The sequence below is a fragment of the Zeus faber genome (assembly GCF_960531495.2).
Source record: "Zeus faber genome assembly, chromosome: 18".
Lineage (NCBI taxonomy): Eukaryota > Metazoa > Chordata > Actinopteri > Zeiformes > Zeidae > Zeus > Zeus faber.
In genome coordinates, this window is record NC_137210.1 from 13,130,700 (window position 1) to 13,151,747 (window position 21,048).

At 45.7% G+C, this 21,048-nt stretch overlaps 1 protein-coding gene across 1 annotated transcript in view; it reads left to right on the forward strand.

Moving 5' to 3' along the window:
- mgat4a (alpha-1,3-mannosyl-glycoprotein 4-beta-N-acetylglucosaminyltransferase A) overlaps positions 1–20,603 on the forward strand; it is a 37,515-nt gene extending 16,912 nt beyond the window's left edge. Inside the window, exons 4-16 of the mRNA XM_080019579.1 lie at positions 3,573–3,706; positions 3,833–3,879; positions 4,011–4,124; positions 5,030–5,105; positions 5,982–6,096; positions 6,432–6,562; positions 15,490–15,597; positions 15,743–15,817; positions 15,961–16,079; positions 16,980–17,058; positions 17,322–17,382; positions 17,779–17,891; positions 18,005–20,603. Of these exons, the coding sequence (XP_079875705.1) occupies positions 3,573–3,706; positions 3,833–3,879; positions 4,011–4,124; positions 5,030–5,105; positions 5,982–6,096; positions 6,432–6,562; positions 15,490–15,597; positions 15,743–15,817; positions 15,961–16,079; positions 16,980–17,058; positions 17,322–17,382; positions 17,779–17,891; positions 18,005–18,031 (1,199 nt within the window). The 3' untranslated portion in view covers positions 18,032–20,603. The remainder of the gene's footprint in view (positions 1–3,572; positions 3,707–3,832; positions 3,880–4,010; positions 4,125–5,029; positions 5,106–5,981; positions 6,097–6,431; positions 6,563–15,489; positions 15,598–15,742; positions 15,818–15,960; positions 16,080–16,979; positions 17,059–17,321; positions 17,383–17,778; positions 17,892–18,004) is intronic.
- Positions 20,604–21,048: the final 445 nt, after the last annotated feature.

Here is a 21,048-nt window from a genome sequence, read left to right on the forward strand (position 1 = left end):
TCTTTTGTCTTTCACAGGGAAGAAGAAGGAAATGTGTGAAAAGGAGGGTGATCTGTTCAGAGACTGATCGGTCTGATTACAGCTTCATGCACTTTTATCTTGCAAATGCAATTTTATTTTCTTTGCACATTCTTTTCATGAAAATGCAAAAAAAAAAAAAAAAGTAGTGGATTCTTCATTTAAAGGCAGAAATATATCCTGGAATTATTACAACACTTTTTTTAGACATTCTTTTTGGCATTAAGAATTTTGAATAAACGATATTGAATATCGGAACAAAATATAGTTATCGGTAGCCCAAACAAATATCTATATTGGCATCGGCCCTTAAAAACCTGTATCGGAGAACTGTCAACTGTGGGACCTTATATAGGTGTGTGTGCCTTTCCAAATCATGTCCAGTCAACTGAATTTGCCACAGGTGGACTCCAATCAAGTTGTAGAAACATCTCAAGGCTGATTGATAGAAACAGGAGGCTCGTGAGCTCAATTCTGAGGGTCTCAACGCTTGTAATGTGATACATCAGTTGTTTTATTTATTTTTTTAATAAATGTACAACAATGTCTAAAAAAACATCGTTGTGCGTTAGCGCATGTAGATTGATGAGGGGAAAAACAGAATTGAATCTATTTTAAAATAAGGCTGTAACACGACAAAATTTGGAACGCGTGAAGGGGTCTGCCAACCGTCCGAAAGCACTGTATATAAAACCTCCAAACGAGAGGCGTCGGAGAGGGGGGGCCGCGGGGGAGACGGGGGAGCTCCGGGCTCCCCGCATTCGCATGCATTCCCGCTCTCTCTGTCCCGCAACCCTCCCTTTCCTCTGTCAGTCTCTGTCTCCTCTCCTTCCTCCCACACGCTGCTTTCATCCTCGACCTACTTTCCCTGCTGGTGGGTGTTGCTATACGGTGCGTGGCTCGCAGCGCCCAGCAGCACAAAGAAGAGAAAACGGGGACAGATTCTCCACGCTGCTCGGATCGCGCTGCTGGATTGCGCCCTCTCTCTCTCTCTCTCTCTCTCTCTTTTGCGCCCCCCTCTTCCCTCCTCTCCACATCCGCCACCTCCCCGAGTTGGTTCCGCGTTCCCCCCTCCCCCTCGTCAAATGCGCGCCGCGGTTTCCTGTCTTTACGCTGGGGTTTAAACAGGGGGACAGACCATTCTGTATCCCATAACTGCCCTGCGAAACCTACTCATCCCTCCATTTGCGTTTACTCTGACTCGTAAGTGTGTGTGTGTGTGTGTGTGTGTGTGTGTGTGTGTGTGTGTGTGTGTGTGTGTGTGTGTGTGTGTGTGTGTGTGTGTGTGTGTGTGTGTGTGTGTGTGTGTGTGTGCTGGCGGTACACTTACTCACTCACTCACTCACACAGCCATCCTCCCTTCTCACATACACTCTCAAACACACTCTTTTTCTCCAGTGAAAGTGATCCTTGTTTCCTCATGGGTCAGATGCAGTGAGATATGTCCGTAGCAGTCTATCTGGGGAAAAGTGGGTATGTGTGTGTATTTTCAGTCAAGAGAAGAGGCCGTCTGTACTCCCCCCCCCCCCTCACTCCACAGACCTCATACAATTGCAGCGATGGGGAGATAACAATAGCCGCCCTCTCTTGCTCGCTCGCTCGCTCTCTCTCTCTCTCTCTCTCTCTCTCTCTCTCTTTCTCTCTCTCTCTTCGTGTCTCTTTCACCTTATCCTCAGACGTGTTGAACTCCTGCTCCCAGTGCTTTTTCCCAGCCGTCTATTTCCCTCTCTCTCTGTGTGTGTGTGTGTGTGTGTGTGTGTGTGTGTGTGTGTGTGTGTGTGTGTGTGTGTGTGTGTGTGTGTGTGTGTGTGTGTGTGTGTGTGTGTGTGTGTGTGTGTGTGTGTGTGTGTGTGTGTGTGTGGGATAGGTGCTTGTTACACCTCTCTGAAAACACCCCTGTACTCCACTTCTTTATCCTCCAGCTCCTATGTTTGTTTTGCCAATTCTGGAATGTCCATCAAAGTTACTTGTGAAGACACAGAGTTTTCATGCCGCTGCGGTTTGTACAAAAACATTAAAGTTCCTGTCAATCAAAAATAAATATATGTTCTGAGTTTGTCACGCCGCAGAAAAATGTGTTATTAACCTCCCAACCAAATTGGAATGATTAAAAACATTGCAGGGTACATAAAATAAGGTTTCAAAATCATGAAAAAAACGATGAATGTAACGACTAATCGATGAGTTGACAGCTATTATACTAATCACCAACTGTTTTGATAATCGATTAATCGTTTTGAGTATTTTATTTTTTTTTTTAAGAGAAAAATTCCAAATTCTCTGATTCCAGCTTCTTAAATGTGAACATTTTCTGGTTTCTTTAGTTCTGTATGACAGTAAACTAAATATCTTTGGGTTGTTGACAAAACAAGACATTCGAGGACGTCGCCCCGGGCTTTGGGGAAACCGTGTTAGGCATCTTTCAGCCTTTCCGGACATTCTATGGACAAAAGAGTTAATCGATTAATCAAGAAAATAATCGACAGATTGATCGATAATGAAAAGAATCGTTAGTTACGGCTCTGTCCCTCTGTTCTGAGACGTTGAGGGCGTGTCCAGTGAAGACGCCGAAACCGCACCCGATCCAGTCAAAAATTTACATTGGAGTAAGTCCCAAACCACACCCAATCATGTCAAACATTAACATTGGAGTTGTTTTAATACTCCTTTGCTGAAACCACTCCCAGTTGCTGACCTTAAGCGCCCCTGTCTGGCTGTGGGATGGTTACTCCCCGCTCTCCGGCTCCTCCGCAGACCAGGTGGGGGCTCCGCAGCCTGTTAGCATACAGCTAACGCTAACGTAACCAAACCCCACGCGGTCAAACCGACGGGACGGTGCTTTTTAAAAAAAAAATTAGGTTCCAGGCGTCCGTGCGCGGTCTCCTTGAAGACGCCTTTCGCTCCAGGTGTTCATTCCCAAGACGGCGTTTTATCCCCAACTCCAGGCTGTTGGCTTAGCTTATTTCTCCCTCCGACCGCGGTCTTTATGTAGCGTTAGGGGGAGGAGCCACGGCGAGTATGACCGCTGTAGGTCATCGAGTCGTGATTTAGCCCCGCCCCCCAAAAAATCCAGACCACAAAAATGGTGAGAAACAGTTTAACGGTCTGACTCCACGACTCAGTACGACATCGTTCAGTCTTTTCACATGTTCTCAGCGATTAACTTTCTAACATGTATTATGTGTTTAGAAAACAAATCACTGAATTGACTTTACAGGGATGTTCAAAAGCGGGAAGAAAATCTTGAATCAGAAGGGAATACAACCAGTGTCTTAACCACGCGTGCCGACGCTGCCCAGTTGATTCGCTGCCCAATGTGACCTGAGGGAAGGAGCAGGACGCCGTGCTCTCCTGTGCTGCTTTCAAGCTCGTTAGGAGCGACCTCCCGGAGGAGGAGTCCTGGTTTGACCCCACCTCCGGGTGGATTCCACCGCTGGACCGGCGTGGCGGACGCGCTCGCCGCCACGAGAAGTCTGGTTAGAAACGAGTAGGTCTCTGTGGTCGGTCAGCGCTGCCGGTGCCTTGTTCTCATCCCCCCCCCCCCCCCCCCCCAGTTTCCATGGTGATGGGGATCCCCACGGTGAAGCGCAAGGTGAAGTCGTATCTGGCGGAGACGCTGCGCTCACTCATCGACAAACTGTCGCCGGAGGAGAGGCTTGACTGTGTCATTATCGTCTTCGTGGGAGAGGTGAGACACCCCCCAGCCCACGCACACGCACGCACACACACACACACACACACACACACAGTATGAGTCAACTGCTTAGAAGCAGCCTGTTCACCGTCGTTTGTGTCTGTCTGTCTGTCTCTGCAGACTGACGTGGACTACGTCCACAGCGTGGTGGCCGGCCTGGAGAAGGAGTGAGTGCGCTCAGTTCTTCAGTGTGTACATTTCAAAATACAATACTCGGGTTGTTACGGTCGCATCCGTAAAAATGTGTTTTTGGTCACACCGCTGACATCGCTCCCCTCCCCTCCGCTCCCTTCCCCAGGTTTTCTACGGAGTTTAACTCAGGCCTTTTGGAGGTCATATCCCCTCCGGCCGCCTACTACCCCGACCTCAGCAACCTCAAGGAGACCTTCGGAGACTCCAGAGAGAGGGTCAGGTGAGACGGCGACACCTTCCCTTCCGGGTGTGAAGCGAAGTCGGGAGTCCTGGAAAACCAGGCGGGAGCGAAGAAAGAGAAACGAGACCCAATGACTGCTCGCAGGAATAGAGGAAGGATGAGTCAGGAGAGAGGGAGGGGGGGCGGAGAGGGAGCGAGGGGGGACGGAGGGAGCTTTTAGGTAGGCTGCCTCCACACTTAGTATTCCGCTGGCATTTCTCAAAGTCAGTTCAGGGTCATCTGCAGCAAAGCACACTGGCGCTCGCTCCCCGTTCTCTCTCTCCGCATTGCTCGCTCTCTCTCTCCCTCCCGGCCTCCAGCTGTCTCTCTCTTTCCCTCTCGATCCCCTTCCCACTTTGGTTATCTTGTGTTTATGGTCGGTCTCACAACCGGCCTCATTAGGATCCTGTTTACGGTGCAGCTTGTGTTTCGTGATCGTTGCCCGAGTCCCAGCGGCCCGGGCGCTGCTTGCGTGGAAGCAAAGGAGGCGACTCGGGTTAAAACAAGCTCGGTCGCCCTCTCCCTCCATGGGTGCGTTGGTGCTCAAGTGTTTTTTTTTTAGTTTTTTTTTTTACGTTGGCCCCTTTTCGGACAATTCCCGAGAAGCCCCCAGCGATTCAAATACGGCTTGTGCGTGCGATCGCTGGAAAAACAAGTGGAATTAAAACTCTGATTCAGCTCAGACCTACCCAGACACTTCCAGCCATTCCGCTCCTCCACTGTGGCTTCTTCTTGTTTGACAGCTGCAAAAGGGTACAAGTCCCTGAAAGATACTCTACGTCTGTTCCCCTTGTGAATATTTTAACGCAATATTGACAGAATAGTTGTTTTACATGGGTTAAACATTTTGAAAGTTTGCAAACTATTTCTGCTTGTTTTTTGGGGTTTTTTTGTTTGTTTTTAAGATGGCGGACCAAGCAGAACCTGGACTACTCCTTCCTAATGATGTACGCCGTGAGCAAAGGGGTTTATTACGTGCAGGTACGTCCCTTTACGGGCTGAAGCTTTGAGTTTCTTGTTCACGTTCGGTTATATAAAAAGTAGTATCTTGAAAGTCAAACCCTGATATCGTGGCGTTGGCCCAGCTCCTCCTGCTAATCTGACAAATCAGCCTCTCCGTTGTGTCGTTTCTTTTGGCAGCAGCGAGTTTTTTACTATAAATGGCCTTCTATGAAAGCGATTATTCTGTGCCAAAGTAACTCATTTGTCATGGCGATGTATTTTGGTCGCGTAAGTTAGGAATGACTGTTCCAAACTCTTACCGCAGCTCTGAGAAGAGATCTCCGTCCTTCGGTCAGAAATGCGGATGTGATGAATAATTCATGCGATAATCCCGTGAACACCTGAATTATTTTAATCAGATGTTGTTTTCCACAAAGATTTTCAAAATTTTCTTAGTTCAATTTTAGCCCTTGTCTAATGCAATCGCCGCATCAATCTTTCCACAGTAACTTGTTAGAATGCCTCATCCTTGTGACAGAGTCACTGGTTGCAAATGCATTTCCCCATAAAAGCTTGTTACCGGGGAAACGCTGGTGTCAGCTCGCCGCACGCTGTGTCCAATTAATATGTGCGTCATACTTCAAAAATAGTAGTTCTAGACGTCACATGGGAGTGATTTACATCAACCGCGGATGAAGGCGCCGCGACTCGTTCCCTGAGGAGAATTAAAAACGCGAGCCGATCGTCTCAATTTGGCGTTTTCTCTCAGATGTCAAGGCTCGAAACGGCAAACACCTGTCGTCCTTATACCCGTCCTAAACCCGCGCCGGGCTTGCCTCTTTGCGCCGCCGACTTCCCCCGCGCTCACCTCTCCCTCGTTTCCTTGACGTTGTGCCTTTCCTTTCTCCGCCTTAGCTGGAGGATGACATCGTGGCCAAGCCCAACTACTTTGCCACCATGAAGAACTTCGCCCTGCAGCTGTCCTCCGAGGACTGGATGATCCTGGAGTTCTCTCAGCTGGGCTTCATCGGTACGCTCCGCTCCGACCAGAACCAGACGGCCCTGCCTGTGTCCTGAGCATGACAGGTCTCGATTAGAGATCTCCTCAGGGCCATTCATAGCGTTTTCACCCCTCGAAGTATGTTAGTCCAGGATTACAGGGTGTTAGTACAGGACGGTGGCGTTTTCACGCTGATTGCTCCGTATTTCAGTTGCACGACTGCATTGATGGAACTTAAGGAGAACGAGCCTCCGCCACGATGACATGGTCGCTCATTTATTGATTAATGAGCTTCTGTGCAGGAGCAATGGACTCCAGACAATTATTATTTTTTTCCACGCTTTTCTCTTCTTTCTGCACTACAGGAAAGATGTTCCAAGCCCCGGACCTTAATCTGATCGTGGAGTTCATCTTCATGTTTTATAAGGAGAAGCCCATAGACTGGCTGCTGGATCACATTCTCTGGGTCAAAGTCTGCAACCCTGAGAAGGACGCGGTACGAAGTGTGTGTGTGTGATTGTGTGTGTGTGTGTGTGTGGTTGTGTGTGTGTGTGTGGTTGTGTGTGTGTGTGTTCGTTGCATCACTCGCTGGTTTTTACCATAGATTGGAACGGTCAAGATCTGCTAGTAAACCGATACAATGTGTATTGAGAGATGCAGACTTCTCTACAAAAACTGCATTTCGCTCAATTCTGAACCAGTTTTCATAGAATTTGATTTGTGATTAATGTGAGAAATTGAACATGACACTTTCACCTATTGGCAGTGGTGTAGTGCAGGGTACAGCAGGTATACAGTGTATACCTACTTCTTTTTCAGTTGGCATATATGTATGACCGTATGACATCATACATATATTGGCATATACAGTGGGGCAAAAAAGTATTTAGTCAGCCACCAATTGTGCAAGTTCTCCCACTTAAAAAGATGAGAGAGGCCTGTTATTTTCATCATAGGTTCACTTCGACTATGAGAGACAAAATGAGAAAAAAGAATCCAGAAAATCACATTGTCTGATTTTTAAAGAATTTATTTGCAAATTATGGTGGAAAATAAGTATTTGGTCAATAACAAAATGTCATCTCAATACTTTGTTATATACCCTTTGTTTGCAATGACAGAGGTCAAACGTTTTCTGTAAGTCTTCACAAGGTTTTCACACACTGTTGCTGGTATTTTGGCCCATTCCTCCATGCAGATCTCCTCTAGAGCAGTGATGTTTTAGGGCTATTGCTAGGCAACACAGACTTTCAACTCCCTCCAAAGATTTTCTATGGGGTTGAGATCTGGAGACTGGCTAGGCCACTCCAGGACCTTGAAATGCTTCTTACCAAGCCACTCCTTCGTTGCCCGGGCGGTGTGTTTGGGATCATTGTCATGCTGATGGAAGGAGCTTTTCACTCAAAATCTCACGATACATGGCCCCATTCATTCTTTCCTTTACACGGATCAGTCGTCCTGGTCGCTTTGCAGAAAAACAGCTCCAAAGCATGATGTTTCCACCCCCATGCCTCACAGTAGGTATGGTGTTCTTTGCATGCAACTCAGCTTTCTTTCTCCTCCAAACACGACAAGTTGAGTATTTACCAAGAAGTTCTATTTTGGTTTCATCTGACCATATGACATTCTCCCAATTCTCTTCTGGATCATCCAAATGCTCTCTAGCAAACTTCAGACGGGCCTGGACATATACTGGCTTAAGCAGGGGGACACGTCTGGCACTGCAGGATTTGAGTCCCTGGCGGCGTAGTGTGTTACTGATCGTAGCCTTTGTTACTTTGGTCCCAGCTCTCTGCAGGTCATTCACTAGGTCCCCCCGTGTGTTTCTGGGATGTTTGCTCACCGTTCTTGTGATCATTTTGACCCCACGGGGTGAGATCTTGCGTGGAGTCCCAGATCGAGGGAGATTATCAGTGGTCTTGTATGTCTTCCATTTTCTAATAATTGCTCCCACAGTTGATTTCTTCACAACAAGCTGCTTACCTATTGCAGATTCAGTCTTCCCAGCCTGGTGCAGGTCTACAATTTTGTTTCTGGTGTCCTTTGGCAGCTCTTTGGTCTTGGCCATAGTGGAGTTTGGAGTGTGACTGTTTGAGGTTGTGGACAGGTGTCTTTTATACTGATAACGAGTTCAAACAGGTGCCATTAATACAGGTAACGAGTGGAGGACAGAGGAGCCTCTTAAAGAAAAAGTTACAGGTCTGTGAAAGCCAGAAATCTTGCTTGTTTTTAGGTGACCAAATACTTATTTTACAGAGGAATTTACCAATTATTTCATTAAAAATCCTACAATGTGATTTCCTGGATTCTTTCCCCCCATTCTGTCTCTCATAGTTGAGGTATACCTATGATAAAAATTACAGGCCTATCTCATCTTTTTAAGTGGGAGAACTTGCACAATTGGTGGCTGACTAAATACTTTTTTGCCCCACTGTATGTATGACCGTATGTATATGTATGTGACACACTGGGCGTGTCCGACCGTTTGACTGGCGGTTGTGTCACAGGGCCCGTGTGCGACATCTACGAAAGGCACGGGGCTACGCTGCCTTTCTGCAGCAACGTACGTTATGAATGTTGACTGCGTATCATTCCTTAGGTACGTGCTTTGTGGATTGAACGAGCATGCCCGTGTCACCGAAGTCATCGCGTCAACTCGAAACTTTGAGCGCTCGCTTACAAGATGGCAGCATTTAGCCTCTTGTGAACTTTACGAGGCTCTAATTTCAATAAAAGCTATTGTGCTTCTAAGTGATGGAAACCATCTGGGCTTGTAAATCTTAACCAAACAAAGGGGGAGTAGTTTTTACACCCAGTAAAACACCAAGAAGGACCGGCTGCTGTTGGTGACGTACCTACTGTGCTGTTGTGGTTATTATTGGTGCGCAGACACCAGACTAGAGGTCTTCACGGGACCCAAAATTCAGACCCTTACCTGTTTGGACCCAGAACATTTGCTTAAATGTATATAAAAAAATATTTTAATACCCGGACCCTGTTTTTCCCGGATATTACAGAACCCACCCGATGCATGTCTGAGGTGATACTAAAACGTGGACACAAACTGGGTGCGGGTTCCGGGTCGGGTTCATAGTGGTCAGCATTTGGACTTCCACTGTGGATGAAGTCTGTGTATTGACATATTGGAAGACATTGACATAAGTGCTTTTTGTTGCTGAAAGGGATTTTGTTTGTAACTTGGGATGACTATTTGGCAGCACCCCTCAAAGAAAATACGTGCTTCCTTAAAAACACCCACTAAAGAGATTATGTTCACATACACAGTGGCTAATATGTAGTTGTTTTACCCTATAGTCTGTGGGCTAGAAAAGATTGATTACTTTTCTGTGGTTAATGTTAATTCCATAATGATCCTTACTCCCTGAAGTCAAACAGCAGAAGTTAAAGGCCAGTTGTGAAATACCACCGTGTAAATATGTAAGAATACATGTCACCGTTTACAGTGACACAGGGCGTTTATCCTGTACTGGACAGACGGCTTTAGTTTTTATTTTTTTTGTCAAAAATTATGAGTATCCCCATTTCTCCAGGCACCACTACACCATTGCTTATTGGAATTAAATTCAGTTACTGGGGGCTGATCTTATCATCTCTATGCTAAAACAAAACCTTCTGAATAGCCACAACTTCCTCTGGGACATGCAGGCTCCCATCTATGAATAGGCAACATCATGTGTAAATTATTTAGAATATCAGCTTTTGTGAGTTTCTCCTAAACTGTAGATTTCTATATCTTTTATGTTGTTATAAAGCTGCCTGTTTGCTTGTTATTGTATTAATAATTAAATCAATTTGTTAATGAAAATAAATACGACCATTTTTGTTCCCCATACTCCAGTTAAGAGAAGAACATCCAGTCAGTTCATCCGCACACCCCGAGACATATGATAAGTCCCTTTCTGCAGGCTTGACTTCTGCAGTTGCCATTACACTATCGCAAATATTGTTAGTATCAAATTTTTTATTTTCTTCTTCACTTATTTTAAACACTGACCCATACAATACTGTGATACAATACACAATACTACAATACAATACTAGAATGTTATAATACTATGATACAATATAATATAATTGTGGGCGACTCCACTCCAAAGTTACAGTGAAGTTCCACTCAAGTGGGGGTTTTTATTAAAAGAACACCAAAAATGCTCGCTGGCAAGCAAGGACGTAAATAATAGTAAATAATAGGTTTGTCGGCAGCAAAACCAGTCACAGGCTCCAGTCCCTCCACCACACTTCCCCCCGCTACAAGACAAACAAAACATGAGAAAACTCTCCCAGCCGAGTAGGACCAATCAGCGCCCATGGGCTGATCAGGACGACTTGGTACAGCAGAGCCGGCGCGGGAAGAAGCCAGCGCTGTATCCCGCAGACCAAGGCTTAACATAGCCCGGCTTAGGCCGGGGAGCCGTCCAGTGCCCCTGTGTGCGAGGCTTTGCCTGCAGGTCTACGACGACGCATGTTACCAGTAAGAACAAGTAACCCCAGTAAGAACCTTGTTCTTACTGGTGCTCAGCACTTCCTTCCAGTTTTCCTTAATTAGGTCTAGCACCCCCCAGGGGGCTCCTGCTGGAGAGGAGTTTAAAGGGAGAAAATCCGTTGGCGGCCTGAGGCACCTTCAGCACCATAAACAACAGAGCAAACAACCATTTATCCCAATTACGGTTCTCGTCGACCACAAACGAACCATGTTCTTCAGTGTCTTTTTGAACCGCTTCAACGGGCCGTCAGTCTGGGGGTGGTACACTGGCCTAAACTGAGCAGACACCCAACAGCCCATAAAGTTCTGTACTGTACGTGACATAAATTAAGTGCCCTGGTCGGTCAGGACTTCCTTCGTAATCCCGACTCAGGAGACGACCTGAAACACTGCCTGCGCCACACTTTTGGCTGTAATACGGCGCAACGCTATTGCCTTGCGGAACCGGGTTGCATAATCCCCTAGGACTAACACAAAATGATGCCCAAGAGCACTGCGGTCTTAACGGCCTGATGAGGTCCATAGTGAGTCTTTTGACCAGGGCCTGGACAAGAGGGAGGCAGCGATCCGGTCACAGGCGCCGGTCCCTGCACCACGCTTCCCCCTCCCTGCAAGACAAACAACACATAAGAAAACTCTCCCAGCCGAGCCGGAACGATCAGCGCCCGTGGGCTGATCAGGCCGACTCGGTACAGCTGCACTGGCATGAGAAGAAGCCAGCGCTGTATCCCGCAGACCGAGGCTTAACCACCGGCCCTCGTCTGCTACTATAATACAATACTACATACAATGTAATGCATCAAGTGTTTGAGACCAATGTTCCAAGATACACTGCATTCATATGTTAACATAAAACAATTGGGCTCTGGAGCAACTGGGTCAGTGTCAAAGTAGATCCCTGTTTTGGACAAACTCAATTCCTCTCCGGCTCACACTTTTTCAGCAACATGTGAACACCTTTTGTTCAAAGGATCACACTCCACATGCTGACATTGGTTGCATTGCTCATCCATTGTCACACACAGTACTTTGATACCGCGCTCATGCAATGCCTCTAATGCATGCCCCAGCAAAACCTTCTGTGTGTGTGGTGTCCATGTCTGAGTGATGAAGCAGGCAGCGGGGGCCTTCCGGTGGAGTTTTCCTTGCAGTCCAACCGCCATGAACAGAAGGGCCTCACTTGCTATGGCATCCATCATAAGACACAACCGACCATATTTTGCTGGACCTTCCTGATTTCTTTGTTGTACCATGTCTAAAAGTGAGGTATTTATACCAGGCTTGCCCTCCAGAGAGTGCAACCACCTGGATGCTGATAGTTAAGAGATGTACTGTACATTTGCAGTGTGTGTGGATGTGGGAATAGAACACGTGCAGTGCCAACTCCCTTTGAGCCAGAGTGTAGGTGCTGTTTTAGTAGTTTCGACTGGAAGATCCGGAATGTTAGGAAAAACAGACCCAAGAATCAGAAATTTGATTTCAATAATTGCATTAACTGAAATCAAAATGGAAATGATTACTCCTGCAATGCATTCACCACCTGACGGTCCGTGAGTCCCACATTCATTCACATTAATTATAGTCACCTCCTCCATCCACCACTCCAGCAGCCCACTTGGCTCTCCTCAACGGGACTGGTATGTCTTCAAAAACAACCACTATCATCTCCTTTCATAGACCTATGGTAGCACGCTCATTATACACGCCCCCTTAAGGCTAATCATAATAATTTAATACGCGTTCCTCAGCAACCTCTATAGCCTTCTGCTGCTGCTGTCGGTGATCCTCTAAACTTTGGAACTACTGTCACTCACAACTATCCTGTCCGCCGCCGTGTTTTTAACTCTGTCAGCGAGCAAGTTTTCCGAACTTTTCACTGCTGCTGCTTTGCCTTCAACTGCCTTTTATCCAAATTTTACACAGAGGTCAGAGCTTGTCTCCCATTTTAAAGACGCGTGTCTTGGCTGTCCTGGACTCTGTCGCCCCGTACAAAGACAAAAAGTCAAAGGAAACATCGCAGCCCTGGCTAAATGAATCCACCCAGGGACTAAAGGAGACTGCAGGAGAAAAGGAACGGAAAGGGAAGGAGAGTGGTTTAAACGCATTTTATGAGATCTGGAAAGACGCTATGCGCAATTATCAACGGGCAGTTAAAGAAGCAAGAGCAACTCTCTCCTCCAACCTGATTGTTGCAAACCATTCCAACCCCAGAATCTTATTGAAGGTAATAGACTCACCCCGTCATCACCCCCTCCCGTCTACTGAGGCCTCATCAGAGATGTGTGAGGAGTTTTTAAACTTTTTTTGCAAGTAAATCTGAGAATATAAGACAGCAAATTACTCCCCCTGACCAAGTTATACATGCCAGTCGGGACATTGACAGTTATTTTAGCAATTTTGAACCTGTGTCACTATCATTTTTATTTGAAACTATCCCACATGAAATCAACCACGTGCAGCCTTGATATTATTCCCACCACATTTCTTAAAGAGGTGATCACAATTGGACCCAGCTTATTATCTATTATAAATATCTCGCTGGAGAAAGGCAGTTTTCCTTCTGTTTTTAAACATGCTGTGGTCCATCCTCTTTTAAAGAAACCTAACCTCGATCCCTCCGTTCTTAACAATTTTACGCCCATTTCTAAACTTTCATTTCTATCAAATGTTTCAGAGAAGGTGGTATTAACCCAGCTTTTGGCTTTTATGTGTCATAATAACACCTTTGAGAAATTCCAGTCTGGTTTTATAGCTTTACATAGCACAGAAACTGCCGTCCTCAAAGTAACCAACGATATCCTTTAAGCAGCTGACAGGGATGAAAGCGCAATCTTAATTCTTTTAGCTCTAAGTGCAGCCTTTACACTGTAGATCACGCCGTTTTAATTGACCATCTTAACACCTGGGTTGGCATCAAGGCGATTGCACTTGCCTGGTTTTAGTTCTCACTTTTAAGAAAGAACCTTCGTTGTCGCCATAGGTAACAACTCATCCTCTACAGCCCACATTACCTGCGGTGTACCGCAAGGTTCTATTTTAGGTGCAATTTTATTTTCAATCTATGTGCTGCCTCTTGGCCAAATTATCCAAAGACACAACGTCTCTTTTCATTGCTACGCAGATGACACAGAGATATACCTTCCTCTGAGACCTGGTGACCCAAACAGCCTCGCTGCTGTTGGATGGCACAGAATGTTCTTCAGCTCAATAATTCAAAATCAGAAATCATATTGTTCACTCTCCCAAATTCTACCAGTCAAATGGAGAGGGGCCTTGGTACTCTGTCCGCAAATGGGAAGTCTGTTGCCGGAAACTTGAGAGTACTATTTGACTGTGACCTGAAATTTAAAAAAATGTCCAGTCCTGCTTCCTTCAACTGAAAACCATTTCAAGAATCAAACCGTCACTATCACACAGCGACCTGAAAAAAGTAACCCACGCCCTAATTTTCTCACGACTAGACTACTGCGACCTTTCTGGCGTCTTACCGCCCCGATCCCGGCTTCTCTCCGTTGGCCCCCTGTTCGGTTCAGGATCTATTTTAAGATTTTACTGATCACTTTTAAAGCACGCCTGGATCTGACTCCAAGCTACATAAAAGATATGTTGACCCCATATGAGCCAGCAGGCACTCTCAGATCCTCAGGCAGGGCACTTCTGGCTGTTCCAAAGTCTAAAGTTAAAATGAAAGGTGGCAATGCCTTTTCTGTCAGGGCCCCCTCTGCTTTGGAACAACCTGCCTGAGGAGATTCGGCTGGCTGAGTCAGTGACTTCTTTAAAACTTCTCAAAACAGTTTTATAGATCTGCTTTTATGTGATGTTGCCCCCTTTCTTTATCTTTTTTTTTTTTTTACTTATTTTTTCTTATTTTTATTATCATATTTTATTTATTTATTTTTATTGTCTCTACCCACTTTTTCAATTTAATGAATGAATTAAATTGTTTATTAATGTTCCTTTTCCTTTTAAATTCATGATCTGAGCCCTCTGCTTTTATTTCATCTGTCAAAGCCCTTTGTAAACTGCATTTTAAAGGTGCTATATAAATAAAGCTATTATTATTATTATTATTATTATTATTGCAGTATGGAGGGGTGAAACATAACATTCTTACAGTGCAATTTAGATCATAAATTAAAATGTTATTGGTAGTCTGATGTTGTTATCTGCTGCCTACCAGTATGAAATAAACTCACTGTGTGCAGTAAAGAGTGGTGTACAATGTGCTCTGAACAAAGACATTCACTTCATATGTACACATAGTAAAACCTGCGGGAGAAAATGCTTGCTTGTGCCTACATCCTGTCATAAAATACCCAAGATATTTTACATTATTACCGACAACTAGATTATAGTGACACAATTTGAAGTGAAGACATTTTTGACATTTTGCCCTCCTTGGTTTCACGGATCACGACAACGGTCTTACCGAAAATAAATACGGCTTACCAGATCCAACTGATTGAGGCCAGCTAGCGTGTATAGTCTCCTGAGCGCAAACCCCACTAACTGATCATTTTTATATAAAGTCAATTATACAAAGATTAATGTCGTTGTTAAGTAAATGTCACGTTTGGCCACGGAGTGCTTTAACAGTTATTTAGTAGCGTTATGTTTTTCCGTAGAGTAGCCATCATCATGAGGGTGTCAGGTCATTTTCAGGTTAGTCTGAAGCAATATTTCAAGTTCACTAACTTATGTAAAAGTAAAATATAATAAAACTGCGACTTTCTTGTCAAAAGCTGTCGCGATGCTTGTTTTGAATGTTTCGTCTGTTTGTACAGCCCAATGCCGCACGTGCCTGCGGCATTTTTCCAAGCGGTCTACTCTTTTGATTGGCGCCCCAATATGGCGACCGCGCGTCCACGTTTCTATATCTGTGGTTTTTCAACACCTCTTTCCTCTCCTGTTCTCAATAGAAGCACTGCGAGCGCCAGAAGTCCAGTCTGCGGGTTCGCTTCAGACCGTCCTTGTTTCAACACGTGGGCCTCCATTCCTCCCTCGCCGGGAAGATTCAGAAATTGACTGTGAGTCCCTTCCTATCAACCCTGTTCTGCTGTACCCCCCCCGTACCTTTTTAAGGCGCGAGTGTGTTCACTACCCGCTGCGTTAGTTCTGTAAAGGTTCCATCCTCTCACGGCTCATTCACTTCCTGTCCCTGTGCTGGTGCAGGACAAAGACTTCCTGAAGCCACTGCTTCACAAGATCCACGTCAACCCTCCGGCTGAAGTGTCTACCTCGGTGAAGGTATGGCTTCTCGGTCACTCCTTGAGGGGGTTAGGGATGCTCTATCATCCGGGGGGGGGCCTCCTTTGCAAGCCGGTCCAACAGAGGCGTGAGGTGGGGCTGGAAAAAAAACAAAAAAAACATCTGTTTTCCATGTGTGGCAGGTGTATCAGGGCCACACGTTGGAGAAGACCTATCTGGGAGAGGACTTCTTCTGGGCCATCACCCCCACGGCAGGCGACTACGTTCTCTTCAAGTTTGACCGCCCTGTTAGTATAGAGAGGTGAGCGGACTCAATTTGCGCACGTCAGCGCCTCTGTGCTTGCATTCAGAGCCGCATATCGTTTGTATGTTAATGGTGTTCTGGGGCTGGGGAGCGGAAGGCTTCACACCCTCACACACACACACACACACACACACACTCATACTTTGCCTTCAGTGATTCAGTGTCTCGGGGGATCAGGGTGCGGTAATGAGAGGGTTCTAAAATAAGCATTCTCAGGCCGGCCTCCTTTTCGCTGCGGAGCCGGGTGGTGTTTGGGCTACGGCGGAGAGGAGATCGGGAGAGGCCGTTGATCTTTGCCTTCTTTCGAGGTTGACGATTTGACCCGCCTCTCCACCCACGACGCCGCGGAGCCGTCTGAGGGGGAAAGAAGGGTGGATGGAGTCACATTGGCTCTTCGTGAGGCCTCTTGATGTGGCGATAAAAGAGCAGATTACATCATCAGTTGGTTTGAAGAGATGGGACAATTTACTCTCTCTCTCTCTCTCTCTCTCTCTCTCTCTCTCTCTCTCTCTCTCTCTCTCTCTCTCTCTCTCTCTCTCTCTCTCTCTCTCTCTCTCTCTCTCTCTCTCTCTCTCTCTCTCTCTCTCTCTCTCTCTCTCTCTCTCTCTCTCTCTCTCTCTCAGCCCCCCCCCTTTCCCTCCGGCATCCTTCCTGTTGCCAGATTGTTTTTTCAAACAGATTATATACCAAGCGAGCTCCACCTCAACATTTCTTATTTGTACTTTGTCCTTTCAGTCATCATCGCTCTTCAGCAGCAGGGTATCGAGCAATAATGTGTTGTTTTTTTGTATTAAGAAGAGAGTGGATTCTGGACAGTCCACTGACTATGAATAACGAGGTGTGTGCGTGCGTGCGTGTGTGCGTGCGTGCGTGTGTGCGCGCTTAATTGGTCCGCAGGTTCCTGTTCCGCAGTGGGAACCAGGAGCACCCAGGGGACCGGATCGAGAACACCACTGTGGAAATCCTGCCCCTTTCGGTGAGGAACCGCAACAGGCACTGCACCACACGCGCACAGTCTCACCCCTCGACGCTGTCGGGATGAACGGCGTCGAGGTTGTTCCCAACTGTGTCGGGTCGCGTTATCGATCAGCGGCTCGTGCGTACGAAGTGTATGGATTGATTATTGATTGGATCGTGGCGGCGGCGCGGCGGCGGATCGGGCGACGTCGCCGTAGCCGGTCGTGTCACCTCCATTCCAATGTTCCGTGTCAAATGACGGTGTTGCTGTTCCTATTTTAGGAAAGCGGCCTGAAGACCAAAGAGAAATACAGGCGAACTGAAGACCGCTTCTACAGAATAGGTGAGAGGCGCGGAAGGTTCCGACCACGCTCGGGCACCCTGCGAGGAGACGTATCGATGGCGTGGTCACATTACACTCTGTGTTGTGGCTCAAGTTGATATCTGCAAACAAGCTGTCACACACACTGAACGGCAAGGCTGCTCTGTGGATCCTTCCTGGATTCACCCGATGTTTCACAATCTTTTTTTGCTCGTTTTGTTTCATTTTCCTTCCTTCTGCCTTTTAATACGCTCGTTGGACATTGACACCTTGTTTGGTTAGCTTTTAAGGCTCAGCTTTTTCTCTTTTCTCCCTGTTGACTGCTGTTTTCTGTGTACTATTCTGAATGCTCCCCAGTCAGCAAAGTGTGTGTGCGTGTGTGTAGATTGTGTTTTTCACCCCTCTCTCTCTCTCCAGGTCAATTTGAGAAGGGTGTAGCAGAAGGAGCAGTGGATCCCATCTTCAACCCTATAGTGGCCCTACGGCTCTCCGTTCTCAAAAACTCGGCCGTGTGGGCCATCCTCAGTGAGGTAAGCCACGTCGCGCCTCACACTAGCTCAGTACGTCCTGTGTCACCGCCATCCCATCTCCGTGTCTCCATCCAATAATGCTAATATGTGCTCTGCGCTCTTTTTCTCTACAGATCCATATAAAGAGGATAGCGGGATAACTGACTATGGGGGGGGCGCGCATCAATCACGGCCCCTGGGGCCCCGAAATCTCCTCGACTGCTAACACAGGTCCACTGGCGCCTAGCAACCAGCGGTGACATCATCACACCCCACTAGAGCATCTCCTCTGAGCTTTCCTGATGAATGATAGCGATCCTTCTCCCCTCCGGCGATGTTCCTGTCCTCTTCCTGTCATACCCTGTTTTTTTTTTGTTTTTTTTCCCCTCCTCCTATCCCCAATGCCGCAGCCCTCCTTCAGTGTCATTCTCTTCATTTTGTGTGAATGTGAATACTACTGTACAAAGACAAATAGCCAGGTGCCTGAAGTAATCTATTCCTGTGCTCTGGGTCTTGAAATGGCTTCGTTGCTCAGCAGTTTTAGACCCCGCTCGGACATCATAGGCGCGGACGTTAACAAATCATACGAGTCAATCTCGGAAGAACAAATCAACTGGCTGCTGATGATACTGTGCTGGCTGATATGTTTCTGTTGCTCTGTGCTGCGATCTACGGGCTAACTTGGGCATTGCACCAAAACGGATTCCACAGCAAAGCCCCCTATGATCAAGCCCCCTTATAGCCTGGCTGGTTTGCTTAATCTGATATGGAATATGTGAATTTCCTCAAAACCAGCCCACAAAAAAAAAAAAGAATGTGATAGCCCCCCCCTCCCGAAAAAAAAAAATCTAAACGTTCCCATTCCCAACTTTTGCCAATTTGACTCCAGGCTACATTCTTTGGAGATATTCCCAACCCCTCAAATCAAGGATAAACGGAAGAAAGCTGCATAGTTTTCACATCTCTCTTCACGGGGTGCTTTGACCTCCTGTTACCATTTACAGTGAAAAAAAAAATCAGACACGGCCTTGACGTCATTCTCTCTGAAGGATTATATATTGTTACATTGATAGATTATTACAACTCTGACGATCTATGAAGGTGATTTAATTTATTTGAAATAAATCTTTAATTTGTACAAGAGGTCAATATATATATTTTTTATTCTATAAAAAAAGTTTATGGTAGCTTAGAGTATGTTTTGTTGTTTATGAAAGTTATTATTATTTTTTTTTTTTTCCTCTTCAAAACTGCCGATGCGGCCCTCTTTTTTTTTTTTCTTACAGCTACTTGTAATTTGTTTGCTTTGCTGGCTCGGTCGGCTTTTTTTCTAAAACACCCCCAGCAACATTTTACTGTAAATAGCTGAACAACAATCCATTGGACACAATAAACTAAATGGTCAAGATTTACCAACGTACTTGGAAAAGCAGTTCTGGATCTGTCCCCTCTTAAGGTTGGCAGAAAACGTGCCTTACGTTCAGGTCCTTGTGAAAAGGCCTTGGCAGCATTATTCCAGTCCCCTCCTTTGTTTGCCTTGGTTCTGGCCGAGTGCAGTGACGATAAACGGTAAAAAAAAAAATGCACATTTGTCACATATTGTACGGCTTCTGGACCCCGGCACGGGGTGCGAAAGTGGACCCCCCGGTATCCGAGGCGTGTGTCTGGTCTGCACAGAGAGGTGTTACACTTTAAAACGGTGTCATTTAGCAGGAGGCTGGGCTCACGGTTTGCACTGAATTGTTTTATCGCACCTCTGTCACTGCACTAGTTAAATACGATTATTTAACCTTTGTTGACTCCTCCTAACTTCCCTTTTTGCCATATGATTTATTTTGTCCAATAAGATTTGTCATTGTGAGTGGACAGGATATTTTGACTACTGACTTTTGACTATATATATATATATATATTTATATTTTTTGAACATGTGCCATTTCATTGCGGAGTGCTTGTAGATGATTTGAGGTTTCATAGTGTTCTCTATATATATATAAATAATGACCATTGTCCATCTTTATTTCCTTGCTGTCTTGCTTCACAGTAAAACCATGCCGCTTTACGAGAGAACATGCTTGTTGTGCAGCCATGTTTGTAGAAAAACAAAATATATATATATATATTTTTTGTTTTGGTTCAAGTTCATTCTCATTTTGGATGCGAGTGGTTTGTGCGGGGGTCCAGTGGAAGTGCCTTCGGATTGAACGCTCATTCAGAGATAATTTGATGCGCGATCTGTCTCTGATCGATCAGGCCTGTTGGGATGTTTCAACCTGCTGTCGCACGCGAATGATTTCTAAATCACGTTTGGACAGAGAGGGGGTCCTTCCACCACCGCTCAAGCCAGCCATGCTGTGTTTCACATGTGCGAGTGGCTCTGGTTCCTCTCTGCCACCAACACAGCTTGGTTCCTTGGCACTGGGCGAAGGAAGAGCAGGGACGCACTCCAGGGTAGAATCACCGTTTGGGCTTTTGTGCATCTATTAATTGGCTTCTGATCCTGGTCCTTTTGGATTAAAACTTGATATTAAATGCACCAAAATAAGGCAAAATACAGTCTTATTAGGTTGAGGATAAAAAAAAAAACAACCCAGAAAGGAATTTCCCCTCCCTGACAAGCCTCCATCCATCAGTTCATGTGCCTTCATCGCGTACATATGTGTATGTCTGCCTCTAATGATTTTGACATGTATTTTCATGGACATCTTTGAAATAAATGATACAGTTGATACAGTTCATGGCCATTTCTTTGCCACAGCTCCATCAGTCTGCCTTTTCAAACTGCTTTAAAACAGTGTCATTCATTTTAATATGGTGTTATCATTACTTACAAAGACGATTATCACGCCACATTCTTTTTTTCCCCCACCCTCTGCTTAAGGCTTTTAATGTCATTTAAAAGAGCGACATGTACAACTACCAATTAAAGACCTGTGGTCTGTTATGAAACAGGGTGTCTACAGATCCTTTCAGATGTCAGGTTTATATTATACAGTATATTGGTTCTTCATTAAATAGTCTTTAATTGATGAGGCCTTACGTTCAACAAAAGAATTCTGTCTGATTTGAGTCATCCATGTTTGTTTTTGTTAAAAAAAAAAGGAACAAAAGGCCAGTTGTGGGTCATCCAGTTCATAACCTGCTCTATTTCTACCTAATACTCACCTCCGCCGTGTTA